General features: G+C 39.1%; 2 protein-coding genes across 2 annotated transcripts; both read left to right on the forward strand.

The window, feature by feature from the left end:
- Positions 1 to 1,000: 1,000 nt before the first annotated feature.
- Positions 1,001 to 2,168, forward strand: LOC129856805 (uncharacterized). The gene is made up of 3 exons (XM_055924514.1): positions 1,001 to 1,076; positions 1,255 to 1,617; positions 1,771 to 2,168. Exons 1-3 carry the CDS (start codon positions 1,034 to 1,036, stop codon positions 2,166 to 2,168), a joined length of 804 nt encoding a protein of 267 aa, XP_055780489.1. The 5' UTR covers positions 1,001 to 1,033.
- Positions 2,169 to 13,365: 11,197 nt separating this feature from the next.
- Positions 13,366 to 20,287, forward strand: LOC129857154 (integrin alpha-6-like). The gene is made up of 6 exons (XM_055925124.1): positions 13,366 to 13,637; positions 14,134 to 14,255; positions 14,399 to 14,478; positions 14,758 to 15,022; positions 15,435 to 15,554; positions 16,025 to 20,287. The coding sequence occupies exons 3-6, from the start codon at positions 14,434 to 14,436 to the stop codon at positions 16,216 to 16,218; spliced, it is 624 nt and encodes a 207-aa protein (XP_055781099.1). The 5' UTR covers positions 13,366 to 13,637; positions 14,134 to 14,255; positions 14,399 to 14,433; the 3' UTR covers positions 16,219 to 20,287.
- Positions 20,288 to 26,523: the final 6,236 nt, after the last annotated feature.

Raw genomic sequence — 26,523 nt, forward strand, 5'->3', positions numbered from 1 at the left:
GAGGGCTTTTGCCTCTTGTCAAGTGACCCCTGTTTTATTCAGTTCATGTAGAGTGGAGCATCTCTAGTTAGTTTTTGGTCTGTTTATTTCTCCTTGTGGGTTGTAGCCCAGCGCTTGTCTTGTTATCTGTATTATGTCTTTCCTGAGTGATCCTGAGTGATCTCCATTTTCTTCTCCTCAGACTGATGATGACCTCTTTCTTCTTCATTCACAGGTCTTGGTTTGTTATGTTGTTGGGCGACTATATCCTCAGTATATACTGCACCATTGGAAGTTATTAATAATTATTCTGAGTGGAGCCCTTTTATATGATAATTGAATTGTGGCCTTAATCTTTCCTTGACCTGGTCCGAAAGCAGCTAAAGCAGCTATTCCTTGACCCTAAAGGCCTGGAGTAGAATAGCACTGTCCTATGCTATCCTGTTTGTAGGGTAGGATCTCTGTAACATGTGTACCATTGCTGTACTTACACTCTACCAGTCTATGTAACCACCAGGTTAATACATAGGTATCGTTGGTAGACAATTACCTTTAACTAGGTGTAATTTCTAACAAAAGATAACATTAGAGTTGATGTTGTGCCATCATGATTATTATATTACCTGTACAATAAAGGTACAATGAGCTCAGAACTTTGAGAACTGTTTGTTGGCTATTCCCCTTCACATAACTATTGGCAGTGACTACCTTTGGCATAACATTATCTGAAAGCTGTACAAATAGCAATGAAGCCTATTTGACATTACCCTATTGTAAAGCACTTCAGGAAAGAGTTGCAGGCGTCTATATAATAGAAACATTGAAAAGTGACACAACTTTAGCAAATAACAGAATAGTGGCCTAAATGAAAAACTGCAGGGGTTTGGGTAACCAAAAACACTGTTGCTAGTTCGGAAATGTAACAGGAAGTATTGTGTTTTTTACACCAGCCTATCAGGTTGGTCTTTGACTTCAGACCTGCATATTGGTACATACTTATTTCAAGTGTTTATCCGGTCAAAGGACTAACCTGAAGTTGGAGCTACACACAACGATGATCAGAATCGGTGTTGTTGTGGTATTATTCAGTACAATATGTAAGTTTTGTAATTCCTACCTTGACTTGTCTAACCGTAATGTGATTCTGTTCACAATGTAAGAATTGGAGGGGGAAATTGTCTTTATGGCGTTTCTGATACTGTTGAGCTTTCGTCAGTCCTTCAGTCCTAGTTCTTCTGATTAACCTAAACTTTTCTATCTGTTTTGCAATTTTAGTTGTGACAAAATGCAACAATGTGCAGCGGCATATTCAAGTTCAGGGGGTTCAAATTGGTGACCCAGTGACTCTCTACTGTGTTTTCTCAAAGCAAGTATACAATGAAGGAAACATGTTCTGGTTTAAGCAAATAACGGGGGAAATCCCTCAAGTTGTTGCAAGGATGCAGAAATTTCAGCCCAGGCCTGAACTGTACAAGGAATTTAACAATTCACATCTCAATGTGGAGAGGGCTGAAGCTGACGGGATATATCGTCTTACAATCCCAAAGATGGAACCAATGGATGAAGCTATTTACTATTGCGCAAGTAGGACAGACTATGAAGTAAACTTGATCAATGGGACTTTTTTAGTATTAAAAGGTAATGAGAAGATATTAATGCCCATTATTTTTTGTTCAGGGTTCTTACGTCTTCATATGTTTTCTATGTGTCTGTGTGGTTTTAACATTCATGTTCATTTTTGAAAGTTTTGTTTCAGATTGATTTATATGAAACCATAAATGTTCCATTTAGGTAAGAATCACCAGAGGTCTGATTACAAGACCGTGGTACAGCGGCCAATGTCTGACCCATTCCACCCAGGAGAAAATGTGACTCTGCAGTGTACAGTACTCTCTGAGACCTGTACAGGAGAACACAGTGTGTACTGGTTCAGAGCCGGATCAGGAGAATCCCATCCAGGAGTCATTTACACCCCTGGGGACAGGAGTGATGAGTGTGAGAAGAGCCCTGAGACTCCCTCTCCTACACAGAGCTGTGTCTACAGCCTCTCTAAGAACAACCTCGGCCCCTCTGATGCTGGGACTTACTACTGTGCTGTGGTCACATGTGGTGAGATCCTGTTGGGCAATGGAACAAAATTGGACATGGCCACTGACACGAAATGCAATGAGTCAGGTAGAATCATTTGAATTAAAGTGTACAGATGTAGGATCTTCATTTGAGCCATTTTTCTAAAACAGGAAAATAATCCTTCAGTAGCATGAACTGTGGATATAATTAATGGACGTTTTTGTGGGGGTTGATACATTTTTCGGTCAGGGCAAATTAAGTCTGAAATTTCAAAGTGGAAATTACAAACTTTAGAATCCTTCAGAAAACTCAAAGCACTACAAGTTCGCATATTCCTTGATGTGCAGTAAAATTCTTATTAGCATAAGAGTGGTCAAATTAAGATCTTACATCTGTAGGCCTAATCATTCATTTATAGTGCCAATACATTAACCTAAGCCAATAAATTTTTCTTGGATATAAATGATGATAGATACTTCATGACATTCATATTTATCTTTGTTTCAGAAAACGCTATGGTAGTGGTTGTTGTTGGTTTGGCAGTGGCGTTGGTGTTGTGTGGGATTGGGATCATCTTCCTTGCCTGCACCAGAAGTAAAGAGCAAGTCTGCGACAATTGCAAACGTAAGCAATACAATTACGAAAATATGCAAGATAACTTTTGCTACCCTGAAGATACAGTAGTTTTGAATTGCTATGGAGATGTATCTTGTCTTTCATCCCTGTCTGATGAAAACCTTGAAACTCCATTTTTGCCAATGTAACATTTTTTACACTTATGGAAACATGGTCATTTTTCCCGTTTCCTGACACGTTTCTGTTTTGGAGATAAGAGGTTTTCATCAGACAGCGAAGCTTTGTTTGATTTATTGTTTGTTTTCTTTTGAAGCAGTAGATGCCTGTCAGGGAGGAAGACATAACGGATTAAGGGGAGAACAGGTATATTTACATTGTGAAATGGATCAATTCCAATTTGAGGGTGAAATTCGTCAATGACTCTACTATATAGCTCATGATAACCCTTGAAAATTACTCTATGTGATTAATAACGAGCCAGTAATTATTATTAAGTATTTTCCAACCAATATGTGGCCTACTGTCTCATAGAAACTTTTAGTATTTCTGTGAACATAACCTTTAATGTTTTGAAAATGTAATATGAAAAATATTGTAATAATCATGGTGTTACTGTGTTTCTAAAATATGTTCCTCCTTAGGATCAAGATGGAGATACGTTGAATTATGCTGCATTGAATTTCTCTGAGAGGAAAACTAAAAGAGGGAGAAAGAAGAGAGAGACACCACAGGAGAGTGTGTACTCTGATGTCAGGTGTTCAGACTGGGAGTGAACTTCGTTTATGTGCAGAGGAACTTAGCCAGTGAACTTAGCATCATCATTCTAAAATGTAACATTAATAATACTTACATTTGTAAGTCAGTGCCCCTTCTACACAGAGAATTTGAAAATATGAGAATATGACAAATTTAATAAAAAAATTATAAAAATCATGATCAAGCAGAACATTAATTAACTCAATGGAAGAAAAGCTATAGTTTTTCTTAAAGGGATATGTTTCTCCCCCCAAATGTTTTAAATGTTTTGTTAGTCCGCTGTGTACAGTCCCAAATAATTGTGCATGTCAGCAGTTAATAAAATAGCGCAGTTTCAGTAAACATCTAAAAGTTTGATGGTGATTTGTTTTGAATCACGAGATGAATCATCATCATCATCCTCATCATCATCATCGTCATCCTCATCATCATCATCATCGTCATCATCATCATCGTCAACACCATCATCCTCATCATCATCATCATCCTCATCATCGTCAACACCATCATCATCATCATCATCATTACCATCATCATCATCAACATTATCATCATCATCATCATCATCACACATTTAGCTTTGTACCGAAAGTGCTCTACTCTTGTCAAACTCATGATTTAAGACTAGAGACAGGTACCCTTGGATCCAGACCACGTGGTACAAGACATGCTTATCGTGTTCTGCTGAAGCTCTTTTTTCATTCTTGCTGTTTGGATTAGAAAGTAAATGGTTACAAAGCTAAAGGGCGGTGCTGTAGAGCTGTGTGGGTGGCTGTTTGAGTGAAACAGATGTGGAGGAGAATGAACCAGTGTAATAGCACAGCCCTTTCGTTATTGATGCATTCTGTTGACAACATCAAAAAAGCCTTCCCAGATACATAGATTAGACCGATGCCCTTTGTTGCACAATGAAACACAACTGGTGTTAACCCAACATGAAACACAACTGGTATTAACCCAACGTGAAACACAACTGGTATTATCCCAACGTGAAACACAACTGGTATTAACCCAATATGAAACACAACTGGTATTAACCCAACATGAAACACAACTGGTATTAACCCAATATGAAACACAACTGGTATTAACCCAACATGAAACACAACTGGTATTAACCCAACATGAAACACAACTGGTATTAACCCAACATGAAACACAACTGGTATTAACCCAATATGAAACACAACTGGTATTAACCCAACATGAAACACAACTGGTATTAACCCAACATGAAACACAACTGGTATTAACCCAATATGAAACACAACTGGTATTAACCCAACATGAAACACAACTGGTATTAACCCAATATGAAACACAACTGGTATTAACCCAACATGAAACACAACTGGTGTTAACCCAACATGAAAAACAACTGGTATTAACCCAACATGAAACACAACTGGTATTAACCCAACATGAAACACAACTGGTATTATCCCAACGTGAAACACAACTGGTATTAACCCAACATGAAACACAGCTGGTATTAAACCAATATGTATAAAAAAGGTCCAAAGAAGGGAATATATTGATATATTTATCAAAACATATAATAATTATATATTTTTTTGTGAATTTAAAAATAAGTAACCAACTAGGTCAAAACACTAAAGCCCTGCCTTTATTTCACAGAATCTCAACCCCGAACTAGCCTCAACTCAATCACCTCCCCTCGGGTTACAGTATACAAGAAAGAATCCATACTGATAGTCAGTCGCAAACAGAGTGAGAGAGTCCTGACCCACCCCTAAATGAAGATAGCAAAGTCTTATTAATGTCATAGTCTTTAGCTCCGCCCATCAAGGGGAGGAGGTACCAGTAATGCTCCAAACTAGTGTAGCAAAAAATAGACTAGTCAGTCAGTCATCTGCCGTACAGAGAGATTATTCTCAGGTTTAATCTGAATATGAATACTTAAATTGAACAGGTGAAACATAAAATGGTTTGTTGTACTCAGTAGAACAAGCAGTATTAGTCCCAACATGATGGAGTGGGTGTTTGTTACTAGCTATCGTTAAACTCTTCTGCTGTAGTTCAAGATATGCCTAGTACTTATCTGGTAATGCACACAGGTAGCCTACAATATTCATTCAAATGTGAATAAGTTGTTTAATTAAAGAGTTTGTATCTGAGGCCACAAAGACAACATCACATGCAGTGTTTCCACAGGAGGCTGCTAAGGGGAGGATGGCTAATAATAATGGCTGGAACGGAGTGAGTGGAATGGCATCAAACACATGGAAACCTGGAACCATGTGTTTGATGTATTTGATACCATTCCAGTCATTCTACTCCAGCCATTACCACGAGCCCGTCCTCCACAATGAAGTTGCCAGCAACCTCCTGTGGTACCGTATGCCCTGTATATAACTAGGTGGTACCAAATGCCCTGTATATACATTAACTAGGTGGTACCGCATGTCCTGTATATACAGTACCAGTCAAAAATGTGGACACACCTACTCATTCCAAGGTTTTTCTTTATTTTTACTATTTTCTACATTGTAGAATAATAGTGAAGACATCAACAGTATGAAATAACACATATGGAATCACGTAGCTAGCAAAAAAGTGTTAAATAAATCAAAACATATTTTATATTTGAGATTCTTCAAAGTGGCCACCCTTTGCCTTGATGACAGCTTTGCACAATGTTAATTTGTAGAGGTAAGGGGCTGCTGTTAGTGACCAGTTTCATGTGTGAAGATAATCACCCTGTAATTTTCCACTCGGTTTTGACCGAGCGAGAGAGCGAGACCCACACAGGATGACTGACCTGCAGTTGAGGTCACACTTAAAAGAGCAGGCAGACACGTGCATTGACAAGACAAACCCTCCACTCTGAGCCTGCAGAGGGACTTACCACTTCAAAGCAAAGGTGTGAACTCCTAGGCAAAGCCAGTCAAGGTGTGAAAATGTAACGTGTTCAGCTCGAAATAGAACCATGTTGAAAAATTACGCAATTCTCAAAAAAAATTCAACATAAAGCCGATCCCCTTAGTAACTAAATTAGCCTTAATGAACTAAGCTTTAACTAACTTAGGCTTAGAAGTCAGTTAAAAACAAATTATTTTTTTACAATGACGGTCTACCCCGGCCGGTCTACCCTAACCCGGATGACGCTGGGCCAATTATGCACCGCCCTATGGGACTCCCAATGACAGCCGGCTGTGATACAGCCTGGAATCGAACCAGGGTGTCTGTAGTGACACCTCAAGCACAGAGGTGCAGTGCCTTAGACCGCTGCGCCATTCAGTAACCCTTACATGACTATAGTTAATCCTATATGACTATAGTTAGTCCCTATAGGACTAGAGTTGCCATAAATGACTACAGTAGTCCTATATGACTAGAGTTAGCCCTATACAACTAGAGTAGCCTTATATGACTACAGTTAGCCCTAAACAAATATAGTTAGTCCCTATATGACTATTGTTAACCCTATACGATTATAGTTAGCCCTGTATGACTAGAGTTAGCCATTTACAGTGACGGTCTACCCTGGTCAAACCCTACTGGGCCAATTGTGCAAAGCCCAAATTATTTATTTAACCAGGCAAGTTAGTTTAGAACAAATTCTTATATACAATGACAGCCTAACCAATTGTGCACCACCCTATGGGACTCCCAATCACTACCATATGTGATGCAGCCTGGATTCAAACCAGGAACTACAGTGACGCCTCTTGCACTGAGATGCAGTGCCTTAGACCGCTGCGCCATCCAGGAGCCCTATAATGTCACTGTCATGTGTCAGGCTGTTTGTGAGACTGTGTATGTAACACGTTTCAGGTAAGACCCAGAAGCAGACAACGTCGAAGTAACAGCAGTTTATTCATCCAACAGGGGCAGGCAAAAAACAGGTCAAATGCAGGCAGGGGTCAGTAATCCAGATAGGTGGGGAAAAGGAACAGGACAGCAGGCATGCTCAGGGTCAGGGTTGGCAGAGGTCAGTAATCCAGATAGGTGGGGCAAAGGTACAGGATGGCAGGCAGGCTCAGGGTCAGGGCAGGCAGGAAAGGTCAACACCGGGAAAACTAGAAAACAGGAACAAATTGAAAGATAGGAAAAGAGGGAAAAACACTGGTAGGCTTGACGAAACAAAACGAACTGGCAACAGACAAACAGAGAACACAGGTATAAATACACAGGGGATAATGGGGAAGATGGGGGACACCTGGAGGGCGGTGGAGACAATCACAAAGACTGGTGAAACCGATCAGGGTGTGACAGTATGGGAGTAAGTGATGGAGTGTGCAGGATGGGAATAAGTGTCTCTCTGTGTGTGTACCCATGTGTTGGTATTTTTGTGAAAGTAGGTACACATTGGTATGAGTGAGACTGATCATGCATGTGCGTGTCTCTGTATGTTTGCTGTTGGTGTGTAGACCTGTGTGTTTGTGTGTAAGGGTGTGCGTGTCAAGCATGTTCCAAGGTTGTACGTTTTGTTTAAAGTGTAAATGTGCAGTTTAAACAGTAACAAAGGGGTCACACCACCACTGAGGGGTATCCTACGAAGCAGGTTTGAGGAGTTAGCGAGGTAACTTTGGTCAACTCTGAGTTCATCTCAGGATAGCCAGTCAAACGAAATTGCTCACCTTTTATCCAGGTAAATTTCTATTGCAACAAATCCTTCAGAACTAACTTGCTCTGGGTCAGGCTAACTCACGGTGAACTCCACTTACCCTGTATGTAATGACTGTGCTGCGAGTTGAGGACAAATTAAATGAGATTATCTCCCTCTTGCAAAGAGTTCGTCATCATCCCCTTCATTTGAGGAAGACAACTGATTAAATTATTTATTTCTAATCTCAGTAATTTAATCGGATTACTTTCCGTTACCTCTGGATTACTTTCCCATTTAGGAGGCTTTGAGAAGAAGACAAAACCGATCCATCAAACGCACTTAGTGTGTCATCATATTGGTCTCTGACTTGTGGTCAGACTCGCTCAGTTGGAACAAATGTTAAATTTTTTCAATGCTGAAATGAATGTCATTGAGAAAACAGAAAGGTGTAATTAAGTTTTTCGCAAACATCTGAATAATTTCTGAATTTAAAAGTAATTAACTTCTTCTGGCTGCAAGCCCGAGGCCGCCCACAATATGACAACAGCCACTTCAAGTGCAGGGCGCGAAATTCAAAATATATTTTTTAGAAATATTTAACTTTCACACATTAACAAGTCCATTACAGGATTTGAAAGATAAACATCTTGTGAATCCAGCCAACATGTCCGATTTTAAAAATGTTTTACAGCGAAAACAGCACGTATATTTATGTTAGCTCACCACCAAATACAAAAAAGGACAGACATTTTTCACAGCACAGGTAGCATGCACAAAGCCAACCTAACTAACCAAGAACCAACCAAACTAACCAAGAAACAACTTCATCAGATGACAGTCTTATAACATGTTATTCAATAAATCTATGTTTTGTTCGAAAAATGTGCATATTTCAGGTATAAATCATAGTTTACATTGCAGCTACAATCAGAAATTGCACCGAAAGCAGACAGAATAATTACAGACACCAACGCCAAATACCTAAATACTCATCATAAAACATTTCTGAAAAATACATAGTGTACAGCAAATGAAAGACAGGCATCTTGTGATTCCAGACAATATTTCCGATTTATTAAGTGTTTTACAGCGAAAACACAATATAGCGTTATATTAGCTTACCACAATAGCCAAAAACACAAGCCATTTCCCAGCAGTAAAAGTTAGCGATCGTAACAAACCAGTAAAAGATATATAATTTTTGACTAACCTTGATATTCTTCTTCAGATGACAGTCCTATAACATCAGGTTATATACATACACTTATGTTTTGTTCGAAAATGTGCATATTTAGAGCTGAAATCAATGGTTATACATTGTGCTAACTTAGCTACTTTTTCCCACAACGTCCGGATTTTTTTCGGACACTTTTTCTGACACATATTCTGACCAAACGTCAGAAACGTCAGAAATTCATGAACATAACTAAAAAATACATGTTGTATAGGAAATGATAGATCCACTAGTTCTTAATGCAATCGCCGTGTTAGAATTCTAAAAATAACTTCATTTCGACATACTGCTTCGGTATAGCTAGAGTACCCAAAAGCTGGGCGCCGACGACTAGTTCACATGTACGACAGATATATGAAATAGCATCATAAAATGTTTCCTACTTTTGCTGATCTTCCATCAGAATGTTGTACAAGGTGTCCTTTGTCAAGAATAATCGTTGTTTGGATTTAGAACGGCCTCTTTCCCTCTCGATTTAGCAAGCACACTAGCCAAGTGGCACGAATCTCTCCATGTCAACAAACGGAAGAGAACGGAACACGGCAAAACTCCCGAAAAAATTTCAATAATCTGATTAAACTATATTGAAAAAACATACATGTGACCATATCATCGTAAAGTATCAAATAAAATCAAAGCAGGAGATAGTAGTCGCCTATAACGACAGCTTTTCAAAAGGCAAATCCAGGTCCCTCTTCGCGCCTTCCTGAAAACAGGAAATGGGGGACACGTCATTCCAAGAGCTGTAATTCGAGTCCAGATCAAGTTACACACTCCATTTCTTCTCTCACTCCTTGTCGACATCTAGTGGAAGACGTATGAAGTGCATCTAAACTAATAAATAACAAGGACTTTAATAGGCAGCCCCTAGAACAGAGCCTCAATTTCAGACTTTCCACTTCCTGTCAGGAAGTTTGCTGAAAAATGAGTTCTGTTTTACTCACAGATATAATTCAAACGGTTTTAGAAACTAGAGAGTGTTTTCTATCCAATAGTAATAATAATATGCATATGTACGAGCAAGAATTGAGTACGAGGCCGTTTGAAATGGGCACCTTTTATCTGGCTACACAATACTGCCCCTGCAGCCAAAACAGGTTAAAGAAGTAATCATCTCGTTTTAAAAGTATCTGTAATCTGATTACAAAATTTTGGGTTGTAACATAACCGATTACATTTACCCGTTTTGACATGTAATCAGTTACTCCCCAACCCTGTACAGAAGAGAACATGAACTTGACTCATGTGGACTGTATGACCAAGCACCTGTAATGATCTGTAGGGCTTTGTAACATTTCCTTTGTTATTTATCTAAATAAAAGAATGTGTGTATACCTGCATGCATGTGTTCTTGCGTGCATGCATGTGTTCATCAACAGTCATAAGGACCAGTCAATATGAGTCAAACCTTGTTGGTCTTTACAATATACTTTTGCTCTTTTGTTTTTCCACAGTTTTGCTGGCATGTTTTGCACGCCCACGCTTGACAAGTGGTGAGCCGGTTCACAGTGGTTTAGATCGTAGGCGTAGACTGTGGCGGGCCATCTCTGCACTTTGGACAGAACTCTGAGCTGTTTACTCACTACAGGCCTGTTTTCCCTGCCTGTGTGGGTAGCCACAATATGCACAGCTATGTTATGGCTGTTAGAGACTTTGACAAACAAGCTAATTTTAGCAAACCTGTTAACTTGAGAGTTGTAGGGCCAGCTTCACTGACATAGAATAAAGCTTGGAGTGAGTCTTGTTCTCACTTAGTAAATCTCTAACTTTTCCCTCAACAAGTCGTGATCTGATGTATTTACTTGAAGGCATACTTTTATTGACCGTTAGTAAAAGTCCTCTAGGAGCACATCTAAAACATGTTGTTAAAGCAGTGTTCAATGCAACATATGAAAAACTGGTCATGAGGTACCTATACATACCTGTTTGCTGATGTATATGACATTGTCATGACATGTCTTACACTCAAGATGTGCTTTTCAACTGATATCTGCAGTGTGATTGGCCTACATATGGAAACATTTATACAGGGAGGCTGTTACAGAAGCACTGAACACTGAAAAGCCCCACTTAGTTTCAGCTGCTTGGCCAGGATGACATGTATGCTGAGGGAGTGTGATTGGGTTAATCAGTAACTCTCTGAGACTCACCACCTCATTGTGACCTATTTTCAGACAGAGCTGTTTCTATGACTTACCGGATGTAGAGACAGGCTCCCTGTACAACAAAACTCTGTTCCAAAGTCCCAGTCCTTCGTGCGTCCAAAATTGCACCCTTTTCAATTATTGTTGAATAGTGTTATAACATATGGGATTTTTGATGTCTTCAATTAATTCTGGCTTGTGGTTCATCTTCATGTTGAAAAGATTGAAGCACAGAGAGCAGAGGCTTTTTAGATGATCATGGTGATATTGATGATTATGAGGATGAGGATCATGATGATACTGATGATACTGATGATGATGATGATGATGATGATGATGATGATGATCAAAATGATGATGAACTAACATAGAATATGCTGTGAAAGAACGTCATTTTCTGAAATCAAGTCATTATTGCAAACATTGTTAAAGACACTCATAGTTTATGCTAATATGGGGGGGCGGGGCATTTCATATTTTTTTCAACCAACTTTTAACCTAAATCCAATGACATGGTGACATTTGTTGAACTACTCATTGAACTAACCCAGTGGGTGAACCTGAATGTCTTTGTTGAGCCCCAAAAAATCCCCCAATAGGTTTCAAAAATCTTGGTGCTACTCTATGGAATATCTGAATTACATGCAGTGTTTTGCCTCATAGAAACACACAAGTACAGTCAACATCATGTGGAGCTCTCAACGAAATATAAATCCAGCAAATTATATACAATGGCACATAATTGTTGTTTGTTAGCTGGACTCAAACTCATGTGAGAATGTCTCTATGATATTTTCCACCCACAGTGCACTTGGTGTGAGAGCAGGTCTGTTACAGGAAGAGTAGCCTCTGTAGAATGCACACCTCTAACACCCAAACCACACTGATGCTCAAGTTTCCAGGCATCATTGTTTGTCTCTGGACATGTTTTGTGTTTGTTGGTTTCATTGCGAATGGCTAAAAGACCGCAGTGGAAAATGTCACGGCCCTGTCGTTCTGCAAGCCCTCCCTCCCCACTAGTCCACTCTACTGTTAGTTTTGACAGTACTGAGTACAGTTTCGGCCAACATAGTAATTTGAATTGCATGCACAAAATGCAATATGCATGAATAATAGGGTTAACTGGATTCACTTGTACCTTTCTTTTCAAGTTTTAATTTATTTGAATTTTGAGGGGTCAAGTCTCTCACTGCTTTTCCAGCTGATTGCTAAAACAGAATGCATATTTGATCATTTAATTGTTTAATGAGATACAACAGTGAACACTAACAAGATACATTAAATTGGCTGCATAAACCATGACCAATAGACTACAGCGTTTTAGCAGTATGAATAGATTACAACTGAGAGGGAACATCGACGTGGTTCATAATTGTAAGATTCCCCACATTGACCTACGTTTTGACTGTGAGGCTGGTAAGATAATTATGTTCTAAACTAGTGCAACATTGCCATCTGGTGAGACTACATCATCATGTCAAATGTTCCTTCCTGGTGCTGTATCAATTGTAATGTCATTGACAGGAATGTGACCATGTTCACGTTACACTACTCTCTTATGTCTTACAATGTAACATGTGCTTTGTATCGTTCCTTACCATTGAATAACTACAAAAACACATCTACTGTCAAGATCAAGTTTCACTACTTTAGACAAAAAACAGCTGTTATCATGACAGTGATCATGACAGTGAGCGGCTACATATTGTGCAGGTTCTCCTTTTAGACATTTCTCATGGTCTTGCACAATTTTCCCTTTAGTATTATCAAGTGATCAACACTGTACAGTACAGTATCACTGATTTGCTGCTGTGAACAAACCCACCAGACTTTAGATCCACGGGTGTGAAGTTCCTCATGTCCTTAGAATGGAACAAGGTAAATATTAACAAAAGCAATCAAACCATAAACATGTGAAATGCTTGAGTTCTTTGAGATAAATTCCCCTTGAACCACACCCTGTCTGTCAACTCCTGCAGCAAACACTGTATACCGCAGCCAGTGCCGAGTCACATCCCATTTCTGTACTGTTGCCCTCCCATTCTGCTTCACAACACGAGGACAGCACAGAAGAAGCTATTGGGTTAACTAGAACAGAGAGTTGTACCAACACCAACATGACAATTCAATGGTGGGGCCTCCTACTGGACCTGTGGTTTCTTTTGTCCTGCCTACCATTTCACATCTCAACTTTCAATCTGGACACGGACACAAAGCATGTTCTGAGGAAAAATGGTGATCCGGGAAGCCTGTTTGGATTCTCCCTGGCACTGCACCAACAACTGAATCCTGTCAATAAGAAACTGTGAGTTGACCTCTTAGAGGAAATGATTAACAGTGTCCCATACATACTATTATCTGACCTTGCTGGTCATATATGAACTTATTTGTGTGTCCTCTATCCTGTCTGATTACCCATCAGTCTGATATATGTACACACTATGAACTGAGAAACGATCTAGCCTTAATCTCTAGCCGGTACAGCCAGAAGAGAATGGGCCACCTCTCTGAGCCTGGTTCCTCTCTAGGTTTCATCCTCATTTCCGTCCTTCTAGGGAGTTGTTCCTGGCCTCTCTGTTTTCACGTCTGCTTTGCTTGCTCTTTGGGGTCTAGGCCGGAAAACTGTAAAGCACTTTGTGACAACTGCTGATGTAAAAAGCGTTTTTATAAAATAACATTGATTGATTGATTGATACAACTCAGACCAGCAGTGACAAAGTTGTTTTTAGTTTGAATATTTTATTGTAGAGCTGCATGTGAATTTTACATCAATGTACAACACTCTGATTTATTTTTCCTAGATTGCTGGTTGGAGCACCACGCGCCAAGTCATTTACCAAAGCTGAAGTTACGGGAGGAATCTACCAGTGTGAGCTCACCACTGATTCTAAGAGCTGTGAGCGTGTCAAGCTCGACAACAATGGTTTGTTTGCTTACACTCACGTGTAACAGGTTTTGTGTGTTTGATTGCTGTTAAGAAAATATGTGTGATTTTGTTAATGCGTGTTTAACAATGTGTGTTTAACATAACAACAAATTTTGTGTTTAAAAACGAATGTTCCCCAGAGTTTGTTTAAAGCAGTGATGTCAAAGACCAATGGATGGGTGTACGAGTGACAAGCCAAGGCCCTGGTCAAAGCGTGATGGTATGGTAAATATTGTGAACTTTAATCTTTGAATTGCCATTTGTTGACAATAATAAACTTATATTGTTTTTTGTTTTGTTTGTTTTGTTTTGTAATGAACGTATATTGTTTTTTGTTTTGTTTTTAATTCAAGGAATTTAATTGACTCGGACAGGACAACATTTCAGGGTTTCAGTGAAGTTAGCAAAAGAGCACATTTTCATTATAAATCAAACCTCTTTTTTTATGACTTAGAATTCCTTACGTCTGAGAGAATTTCTATCATTCTCCCCACCACAGACCTGCGCACATCGATACCAGGAGTGGAGCACCAATCCTGACACCCCTAACCTCGTATTCGGTCAGTGCTATATCCTGGGGGAGGATCTCCACAAGAGTGATGCCCATAGAATCTGGAGGAGGGTGATCTGTGATGACAGAAAACACATCAAGGATAAGCCTAAGAATCCTGATTGGTTCGGATACTGTCAACAAGGTCATTCTGCCGCCTTCGCCATGGACAAAACATCTCTGCTGTTTGGCCCCGGAGCTTACCAGTGGAAAGGTACATGTTTTGAATTGGGAGATACTTTTAGAATGGGTTTCATCTTGTTAATGGAAAAATATGATGCACTGAATTATGATATGTATCTGATATGTATGAGACATGGTATTCATATACTGTATGTTTGGGACATTCAAGCACACTTGCAGTCAGTACACACTGCACTGATATTGGAATGAGCTGTCGATGTCAATGCAACTGAGATCAGACCTAGTTTTGTCTTGAAAAGCCCCGACAGGTTGAAACATTTTGACAATCTCTATTATAGATTCTTTCTTTTCATTTTTACCCCGGATTTAAGCCTGTTTAAGGACCCTGGTGTCCACAGCATTTAAAATTAATTCAAAACAACTTCATTTATTCCCAAGGGTCAATTATTCACATAATTCTCTTGTCCATCTGCCTGTCACAGGAATTGTGAGAATGGAGTCCCGAGACAACCTTGAAGTGTCAAATGAAGAGCCCCGTGAAACTGGGGATGTGGACAGACTTGACCGTGACCTCATCCCTCTCCTTAACAACAGTTATCTAGGTCAGTTTAGATGGATAGAGCTTTTTTCATCCTCTATTCAATCCATTCAATCACACTGAAAGGAAAACACAGAAGTGCTTGGCGTGGTGGTAAATTTCATCAATACTCTTTTTATACTGTTGGTGTAAGTAATGCAGTAATGATGCTTTACTCTCTTAAAAATGTAAAGAATGGCATGTTTCGTATTTATTCATACTATTTATTTACACATTTTGTGAATTACATCTCCCTTTCCCATAGACTTGGACCCTTGTGCACAATTTACATTTGAGTAATTTAGGAGACGCTCTTATCCAGAGCGACTTACAGTAGTGAGTGCATCCATTTTCATACTGTTTCCCTGTGGGCATCAAACCCACAACCCTGGTTTTGCAAGCACCATGCTCTAACAACTGAGCAAAACGAAACCCCCTGTTCATCGTGGTAGCACTGCAGTTGCTAACATTGAGTAATTGCTGTCTTTTTTCCAGGGTTCTCAATCGACTCTGGAATGGCCCTCAACAAGAAGGGCCAGCTGACTATAGTGTCTGGGGCACCACGAGGCGGTTTCAGTGGGGAGGTGGCATTTCTGAAGAGAGACCCATTGGCTGAAAGAAGTCTATCTGTGGAAAACATTCTTAACTTCTCTGCGCTACGGATCCCTTTAGCGGGATCATTTTCCTAAACAACCGCTGAATTGCAGGGCGCAAAATATTACTAACAATATTTATAATCATGCAATCACAAGTGAAATATACCAAAACACAGCTTAGCTTGTTGTTAATCTACCTATCGTGTCAGATTTTGAAAATATGCTTTGCAGCGAAAGCAATCCAAGCTTTTGTGAGTGTATCAATCAATGCTACAACAGCTAGCCCGAAATTAGCATGGTCACGAAAGTCAGAAAAGCAATAAAATGAATCGCTTACCTTTGATAATCTTCGGATGTTTGCACTCACGAGACTCCCAGTTACACAACAAATGTTATTTTTGTTTTGATAAATATTACTTTTATAACAAAAAAATGCCAGTTGGGTTGCGCGTTATGTTTAGAAAACTACAGCCTCGTTCCGTTCCTGAAAGGCAGACGAAAATTCCCAAAAGTATCCGTAATGTTCATAGAAACATGTCAAATGTTTTTTATAATCAATCTTCAGGTTGTTTTTAACAAACGTAATCGATAATATATTCAACCGGACCGTAACCTATTCAATAAAAGAGAGAAAGAAAATGGAGAGCTACCCCTCTCGCGTGCAGGAACTGATCAGAGTACACCTGACTAGTTTTGAAAAATCTCGCTCATTTTTCAAAATAAAAGCCTGAAACTATGTCTAAAGCCTGGTCACAGTCTGAGGAAGCCATTGGAAAAGGAATCTGGTTGATACCCCTTTAAATGGAAGAAAGACGGGCCAGGAAACACAGATTTAAAAAAAATAATAATAATAATCACTTCCGGGTTAGATTTTCTCAGGTTTTCGCCTGCAGAATCAGTTTTGTTATACTCACAGACAATATTTTGACAGTTTTGGAATTTTTGGAGTGTTTTCTATCCTAATCTGTAAATGATATGCATATTCTACGATCTGGACCTGAGAAATAGTCAGTTTACCTTGGGAACGTTATTAAAAAATTATAAAAAATCTGACCCCTAGCGTAAAGAGGTTATTAAAGGCCCAGGCCTGGCCTCATCCTTTGGCTACGACATAGCCGTGGTGGACCTCGATGCTGATTGGTACAGATTTCAGCCAGTAGCTTTGTCACAATTATCTCCCCTTCCTCCCAAAGTGTCCATTGTTCACTTCCTTTCAATGATTTGAAAGGAAGTTACTGGTATACGAAATATGGTGGAAACTCTCACTATCCCATGCCTCCACCAATTCAATGCTTTAAAGAGATTCTCCGGTACATAGTTCTGAAAGTAGTGCTCAAGAGCCAAAAGTGGTCCCTGTAAATTGCCTACTAAGTCACATATCTGCAATGATGTGCACCACATCATTGCGCTCTCTCTAGCTCTGCTGTTTGTGCATCTTGCTAGCTGTCACTCAAATGATGAGGGGCTGAAGCTCAATGGCTAGAATTGCTAGAGGGCTGGGCCATGTGGGGGACAATGTTGGGGAAATGGCGCCGCACAGCTTCCAAAAAAACAGTTGTTTTCAAACTAGGGAGTTTGTGCACATTTCAGTGCACATTTCAGAAGAGAGGAGATATTATTGTGATGTACGCTTTGTATAGGTCTTTGTATAGGCCCAGTTCAGTCAAAAATTTGATTTTTCTGTGTTTAATATACAATATTTTTCCACACTACGAGGTTGGAATAATATTGTGAAAATTATGATAATGCCCTTTTAGTATAAGAGCTGTTTGAAAAGACAACCTGAAATTTCAGGCTGTTTTCCTGGGATGGAGTTTTGGCCTGCTTAGTGACGTCACCTGACATCACCAGGGGGTAAATTGGTTGATAGACCATTAAGAAAGACCTCTCTGCCAATAACAGCTAGTTTTCAGATTTACCTTCCCACTCAGACCACTCAGTCTTAGCAAATTCTTGATTGAGAAATTGCTCTTTGCTAAGAAGCTATTTTTGTTTCTTTTAACCCATTTTAATAGAAAACAATCACAGTAAGATACTTATAGTTCCTTCAGAAAGTGTATTCACAGCCATTCACTTTTTCCACATTGTGTTGTGTACAAGGGGCTGAATTTAAAATGCTTCCAGACCAAACACCTTCTTTGCCCGCTCTGAGGATAATAAAGTGCCACCGACACGACCCGCTACCAAGGACTGTGGGCTCTCCTTCTCCGTGGCCGACGTGAGTAAGACATTTAAACGTGTTAACCCTCGCAGGGCTGCCAGCCCAGACGGCATCCCTAGCCGCGTCCTCAGAGCATGCGCAGACCAGCTGGCTGGTGTGTCTACGGAGATATTCAATATCTCCCTATCCTGTTAAAGAGACTGAAAAATAGCTTCTATCTCAAGGCCAACAGACTGTTAAACAGCTATCACTAACACAGTGAGGCTGCTGCCTACATACAGACTTAAAATCATTGGCCACTTTAATAAATGGATCACTAGTCACTTTAATAATGCTACTTTAATAATGTTTACATATCTTGCATTACTCATCTCATATGTATATACTGTATTTTATACCATCTATTGCATCTTGCCAATGCCGCTCGGTCATTGCTCATCCATATATTTATATGTATATAGTCTTATTCCATTCCTTTACTTGGATCGTGTGTATTAGGTAGTTGTTGTGGAATTGTTAGATTACTTGTTAGATATTGCTGCACTGTCAGAACTAGAAGCACAAGCATTTCGCTACACTCGCAATAACATCTGCTAACAATGTGTATGTGACCAATACAATTTGATTTGATTCATTTTAGATTTTTTTTTAAATTGTCACTGGCCTACACACAATAACCCACAACGTCAAAGTGGAATTATATTGTTTTTTAATGAAAAGTTGAAATGTCCTGAGTCAATAAGTATTCAACCACTTTGTTACACATTTGCTTAACAAGTCATATAATAGGGTTTAACAGAATTCTTGAATGACAACTAGATAACCCCACACATACAATTATCTCTAAGTCGAGCAGTGAATTTCAAACAAAGATTCAACCACAAAGACAGGGAGCTTTTCCAATGGCTCACAAAGGGCACCTATTGGTAAAAAAAACAGATACTGAATAGCCCTTTGAGCATGGTGAAGTTATTTATTACACTTTGGATGGTGTATCAATACAACCAGTCACTACAAAGACACAGGCGTCCCTCCTAACTCAGTTGCCGGAGAAGAATGAAACCGCTCAGGGACTTCACCATAAGGCCAATGGTGACTTTAAAACAGTTACAGAGTTTAATGGCAGTGATAGGACACAACTGAGGATGAATCAACAACATTGTAGTTACTCCACAATACTAACCTAAATGACAGAGTGAAAAGAACGTAGCCTGTACAGCAGGGTACCCCAACTGGAGGCCCGCAGCCCCCCAAGTTCTCCGTTTTTTTTGTTTATATTTATATATTTATAGATATGCTTGATTTGCTTGATTTGTTCGTTAATGTCCATTATTTATGTCAAATTAGCTACTTTCGAATTGTTTACCAAACACCCTAACCAAAGTCTCAAAGCGCGACCACTATAACGTGACGAAATGTCCAAACGTTCCGTTACAGTCAGTAGAAACATGTCAAACGATGTACTGAATCAATCTTTAGAATGTTGTTAACAAACATCTTGAATAACGTTCCAACCGGAGTATTACATCGACTTCAATTGAGAGATGGAACGGAGCTGCCTCTCACGTGAACGCGCGTGTTGAATGCATGGTCACCTCATGGCAGTGATTACTAATTTCTGTCTCCTTCGACCCCCCTTCACATTAGAGTCATCAGACTTAGTCCTATTGACTTTTGACATCTAGTGGAAGCCGTAGGAAGTGAAAACCCATCCATATCTCTCTGTATTTTCAATGAGAGCTTGGTTGAAAATATGGCACCCCCAGAAAAAATCCAAACAGGAAGTGGAACTTCTCAGGTTTTTGCCTGCCATATGAGTTCTGTTAATCTCACAGACATAATTCAAACAGTTTTAGAAACTTTAGAGTGTTTTCTATCCAATACCAATAATAATATGCATATATTAGTAACTGGGACTGAGGAGGAGGCCGTTTACTCTGGGCACCTTTCATCCATGCTACTCAATACTGCCCCTGCAGCCATAAGAAGTTAAATGTTTTATTTAACCTTTATATCAATATCAATACACTGCCGTAATGAAACCCAACATATATTTGTCTACATTTGCATAGTACTTTCAAGGCACGGGCATGCTTTACCTACACAGCACAGCCGCCATCCCACAACCCCAGACTGAGTAAGTTCATTACCTTCAGCCCTCTAAATGACCATGCCCTGGTACTGCTGAGATTGAGGCTGTCCTAATACGGACACTGTACTCTTGACCCTTTATGTACACTGTGCTTCAGGAACTTATGCGATGCGTTCTCTTCCTATAGCTGTCAACTATGCCTTCGAGGCTGACGCTGAGGCGAGGAAACAGAGGCGTTCCTCCAGGATGCAGTATATTTGTCAAAGGTAGCTCTCCTTTTGAGAGAAGTGCCTAAAGTATTACACATACTATTCATCTAATGTGAAAGGAATTAAGATATTAGAAAAAAAGAAATAGAAATTCAAACGTTTTTTAGTACAACCTAGGCAAAAGGGTCAGAAATTCTTGCTGCTGCTAACCTGGTGTTGTGCTGCAAGTGGCAATTTGTTCTCTTTTCAAGGAACGGGTCCCAACTTCTTGTGTGTGGTCTACCAGTCACAGGGATGACAGCTCCACCTGGGATGGGTGGGGTGGCGTTTTTTTATGGGAGTGAAATTGGATGAGAACTGGAGGTCTACTTTGTCAGTTGGAGCTACAGTATGTTTAGCAAGGCATCTATCAAGGTACAGCTACGTGGATAAGACAGGCATCTATTATGGTACAGTACAGCTACGTAGATTACAGACAGGCTTCTATCATGGCACAGCTACGTAGATAACAGAGAGGCATTGATTCTGGTGGTCCTGGTAGGTATGGATAAGTATTTCAAAATAATAAGGATAGTGGTACGTATCTCAAAATATAACCCGTCATGATAATTGGTGATTTGAATATAGATAGCTATAATTCCAATGGTTTGGCTGATAATAGGAAAATAATAGCAGTTTGTACATGGCTAAAGGAGAACGATTATCATATTTATTGTTTACAGGAAACTCATTTGATATCTTCTGACGAAGGGGAATAGGAAAAATTGTGGAATCGTAAAATCTTCTTTCTGTCAAAAGGTGTTATGATCCTACTGAAAAACAGTCTAGATCTTAAGGTGCAATCCATTAAAATAGATCCTCAAGGAAGATGGATTGCCCTAATATATATATTACTTGATGATATGCCGATGTGGCTCATAAATCTATAAGGACCCAATAATGATGATCCAAACTTCTTTCTACAGACTATCAGTAACATTTCAACTATGTACTCACCCTTGCCCTAACCCTAAATAACTGTAACCCTAGCAAGAAGTTGCTTATCAACAGATAGTTTGTTGATAATATGACAGATGCGTCTAAAGATTAACTATCCGGACTATACAAATAAAGTATGACCAAATAATTATAATAATCTAATTAGTCTCCAAGATACAAATAATGATATTATAATGGTAGGGGACTACAACACAGTTTTATGCACAGCAATAGTGTCACGCCCTAACCCTAGAGATCCTTTTTATGTCTCTATTTTGGTTGGTCAGGGCGTGAGTTTGGGTGGGCATTCTATGTCTGGTGTTCTATGTTGTCTATTTCTTTGTGTTTGGCCGTGTGTGGTTCTCAATCAGAGGCAGCTGTCTATCGTTGTCTCTGATTGAGAACCACATTTAGGTAGCCTGTTTGCCCACTTTGAGTTGTGGGTGATTATTTTCTGTTTAGTGTTTTTCGTCAACTTTCAGAACTGTTCGTTTGTCGTGTTGTTGTTTTGTTAGAGTGTTCATTTTATTAAAATAATGTATTATGAATACTTACCACGCTGCACCTTGGTCCTCTTCTCCTTCTCCCGACGACGTGCGTTACAAATAGACCGTAAAGGCAATCATACTACTAACTATCACCCCTGGTGCTCAAAGAAATAACAAATATTATGGACACCTTGGAATTGACTGATATTTGTAGGCTTAAACAAAACTGGATCTTGTGAGATATACTTGGAGGAGGCTTAACTTCTACTGCCTCAGAAACCCGGATCCGGGAGCACCCCCAACCCCCCACACACTGTTTAGCATAGCTAGCATAGCTTCACAAGTAGATAGTAGCATCTAAATATCATTAAATCACAAGTCCAAGACACCAGATGAAAGATACAGATCTTGTGAATAAAGCCACCATTTCCGATTTTTAAAATGTTTTACAGGGAAGACACAATATGTAAAGATGTACATCTATTACCTAAAAACACATTAGCATAATCCACCATCTTTTATTTGTCCACCAACACCAGTAGCCATCACCAATTCGGCTAAACTAAGATATTTATAGCCCCTAACCAACAAAAAAACTCATTAGATGACAGTCTGATAACATATTTATGGTATGGGATAGGTTTTGTTAGAAAAAAGTGCATATTTCAGGTAGCTGCCATAGGTTACAATTGCACCCACCGTCACAAATGGACTAGAATAATTACAATGAGCAACGTGTTTACCTAACTACTAATCATCAAACATTTCGTAAAAATACACAGCATACACGAATCGAAAGACACAGATCCTGTGAATACAGACAATATTTCAGATTTTCTAAGTGTCTTACAGCGAAAACACAATAAATCGTTATATTAGCGTAGCACATAGCACATAGCAGCCCAGCATTGATTCTAGCCAAAGTGAGCGATAAAAGTCAACATCGCCAAAAGATATTAATTTTTTCACTAACCTTCTCAGAATTCTTCCGATGACACTCCTGTAACATCATTTTACAATATACATATACAGTTTGTTCGAAAAGGTGCATATTTAGCCATACAAAACCGTGGTTACACAATGAAAATAGTAGCAAAACAAGCCTGAAAATGTCGGTCGCCATCTTTCAGAGTGATCTGGTTTAATTAATAGCTAATCATATACTTGACTAAAAAATACAGGGTTTACAGGAATCGAAAGACAAATTAGTTCTTAATGCAACCGCTGATTTACATTTTTAAAATTATCCTTACTTTTCAATACAGGGTTCGCCAAGTGAAGCTATACCAAACAAAATGGCGAAATGTGCGTTTAAAATATTTCGACAGAAACACGATTTATCATATTAAATATTGCTTACTTTGAGCTGTTCTTCCATCAGATTCTTGGGCAATGTATCCTTTCTATGTTATAAACGTCTTTTGGTCGATAGATGTCCTCTGTCCTTCGAAATGTCCACCACCAACGACCGACACCCCAAAACGTGTCCAAAGTTTCAGAGTGCACAACAAATAAATTCCTCTAAAATCGCACTAAACGGATATAAATTGCTATAAAACGGTTCAAATTAACTACATTTTGATGTTTTTAACACCTAAAACGAGTGAAAACATGACCGGAGAAATATTGCTGGTTAGAAAACGATTTGGAACGAGGCAGGTCCGATGCCCTTCACGCTTCAGGCGCACGACGAGAAAGGGCGGTCTCTATACATTTTGGTCTTTTATACTGGCTGTGAATATCCCATCGATTCCATTGAAAGCGTGATGACGTACAGACACCCAGAGGAAGACGTAGGCAGTGTCGGTTTCTTCATAGCATTCACTGTCGCCTTAAAAACAGACCCCAGATCAGAGGTAAAAAAAATTGAAATCTGAACCCTGTCATGAAAAGTGCTGTAGAAATTGTTCTGTACAACTCAGAGACAAAATTTCAACTTCTATAGAAACTAGAAGGTGTTTTCTATCCAATAATAACAATAATATGCATATTGTACGATCAAGAATTTAGCACGAGGCAGTTTAATTTGGAGACACAAATATGCTAATGCGGAACAGCACCCCCTATAGTTCCAAGAGGTTAATAAAGCTAGCTGGATTTATTATTTTCTGGTATCCATTTCTATGGTGCCAAAAGTGGAAAAAAGTATGGATTTTAGGATTGAATGTGACAACTTATATCCCTCCAGATAACTATGACAGGCTTTCCACAAGGAAGGGAATATTGAACATTTTCTTCAGGATTTATTGACTGACAGTACTTTCTTAAAAAAACAAAGAAATTCATAAAATATTTTTCCTGCACAATATAGCTTCAGCGGATCCACTTATTGTATGGGATGCCTTTCAATGTGGCTTAGAGGCCACTCAATTCTGTTTTCATCCCCCCCAAAAAATCAGCAGAGAAATGACTTACAACAAACAGAAATAGAAAAACGAACATTACACATCAATGGATGTTGATGAATGTACTACTGAAACACTGAATAATCTAGACGCGAAAAGATCAGGATTCATTTATCTAAAAAACAGAGCAAATTGGATGGAGAATGGCCAAAAATTAGAAACGCAATCAAAAAATAATAATTAAATATGGAGAAATCCTTATCGCACCAAAAGAGATTTTGAATGAAGAAGTAAAATATTTTTAACAAATGTTCTCTCGTCAAGATCTTCCAAACTCACTTGACGATAGCTTTTGTGATTTCCTTCAAAAAAATCTGCGAAACAAAAAATATTGTGACGCCCTAATTACGCAGGACGAACTACAGTTAGCAATTGATTAATTTCAGACAGAGAAAACCTCTGGCCTCAATCCAATAAAGATACTGTACATCACTTTTTATGAACTACTGAAAGATCCACTACTATGATGTTTTAATTACTTGTTTGTACAGTATATATACTGAACAAAAATATAAACGCAACATGTATTTCCCATGTTTCATGAGCTGAAATAAAAAATCCCAGAAATGATACATTGTCTCAAATGTTGTTTGCATCCCTGTTAGTGAGCATTTCTCCTTTGACAAGATAATCCATCCACCTGACAGGTGTGGCATATCAAGAAGCTGATTAAACGGCATGATCATTATACAGGTGCACCTTGTATTGGGGACAATAAAAGGCCACTCTAAAATGGGCAGTATTGTCACACAACACAATGCCACAGATGTCAAGTTTTGAGGGAGCGTGCAATTGCCATGCTGAGTGCAGGAATGTCCAGCTGAACTGTTGCCAGATAATTTTATGTTGATTTCTCTACCATAAGGCGCCTCCAACGTTGTCTTAGAAGCCTGCGTACTCACTAGACATGTCACCCATTGAGCATGTTTGGGATGAACTGGGTCGTCGTGTACGACAGCGTTTTCCAGCGCCCATCAATATAAATAAACTTCGCACCACCATTGAAGAGGAGTGGGACAATATTCCACAGGCCACAATCAACAGCCTGATCAACTCTATGTAAAGGAGATGTGTCGCACTGCATGAGGCAAATGGTGGTCACTCCAGATACTGACTGGTTTTCGGATCCACGCCCCTACCTTTTTTAAATTATCTGTGACCAATGGATGCATATGTATATTCCCATTCATGTTAAATCCATAGATCAGGGCCTAATGAACTTATTTAAATTAACTGAATTCTTTATTTGAATTGTAACATCCTTGAAATTGTTGCATGTTGTGTTTATATTTTTGTTCAGTGTAAATTGTGCCAACTATCAGACACAAAGAGGGACTGATCTTTCTCCTACTGAAGCAGGAACCACTGGGACAGTACAAAAACTCAGTATCTCTAAGAAATTGGAGGCCTTTCACCCTTAAATGTTCCAACGCAAAAAATATTGGCAAGATTTATTGCTCATAGAATTATAAAGGTCCTACCGGACATTATTCATCATGATCAGACGGGATTCTTAAAAATAAAATATACAACATTAGACAACTACTAGAAATAATCAAAAACTCTGAGAATACAGGAAAACCAGGTATCTTTTTAGCCCTCTAATGTTGGGGTCAAATTGGGGTCATGATAGGGGCTGCACCAAATGTTTGATGTATTATAATAATTGATTATGCTTATGTTGTATTAATAGAAGGGGAAGGGTTATAGGACCCCTCCCCCACTACATTTATAGGGTTCTAGACTACAGATTAACAATATGTATATACCTTAAAAGGTTTTAAAATTGTTCCACAATCTTTTCTAAGTCTCTGCCTCTTATAAAGAAATGGTCTGAGAAATGGGTGAATTATTGTATGGGGTCTGTGAGAAAGCACTTCAAAGATTAACATAGAGCCCTGCAGGGGAGTAAAAGAGATAAGAGGCTAGTCAGACATACCTCTATAAATCAACTTGGGGGAGTGGACATTTATTGCTGAGGCTTTAGAAAACACTGGAACTATTATATCTCTCTTGCAAGTTTGTATAGCTATGTATGCATGGGCTTGGTCTGATGAGTAGCAGA

The sequence above is a fragment of the Salvelinus fontinalis genome, chromosome 6, assembly GCF_029448725.1.
Source record: "Salvelinus fontinalis isolate EN_2023a chromosome 6, ASM2944872v1, whole genome shotgun sequence".
Lineage (NCBI taxonomy): Eukaryota > Metazoa > Chordata > Actinopteri > Salmoniformes > Salmonidae > Salvelinus > Salvelinus fontinalis.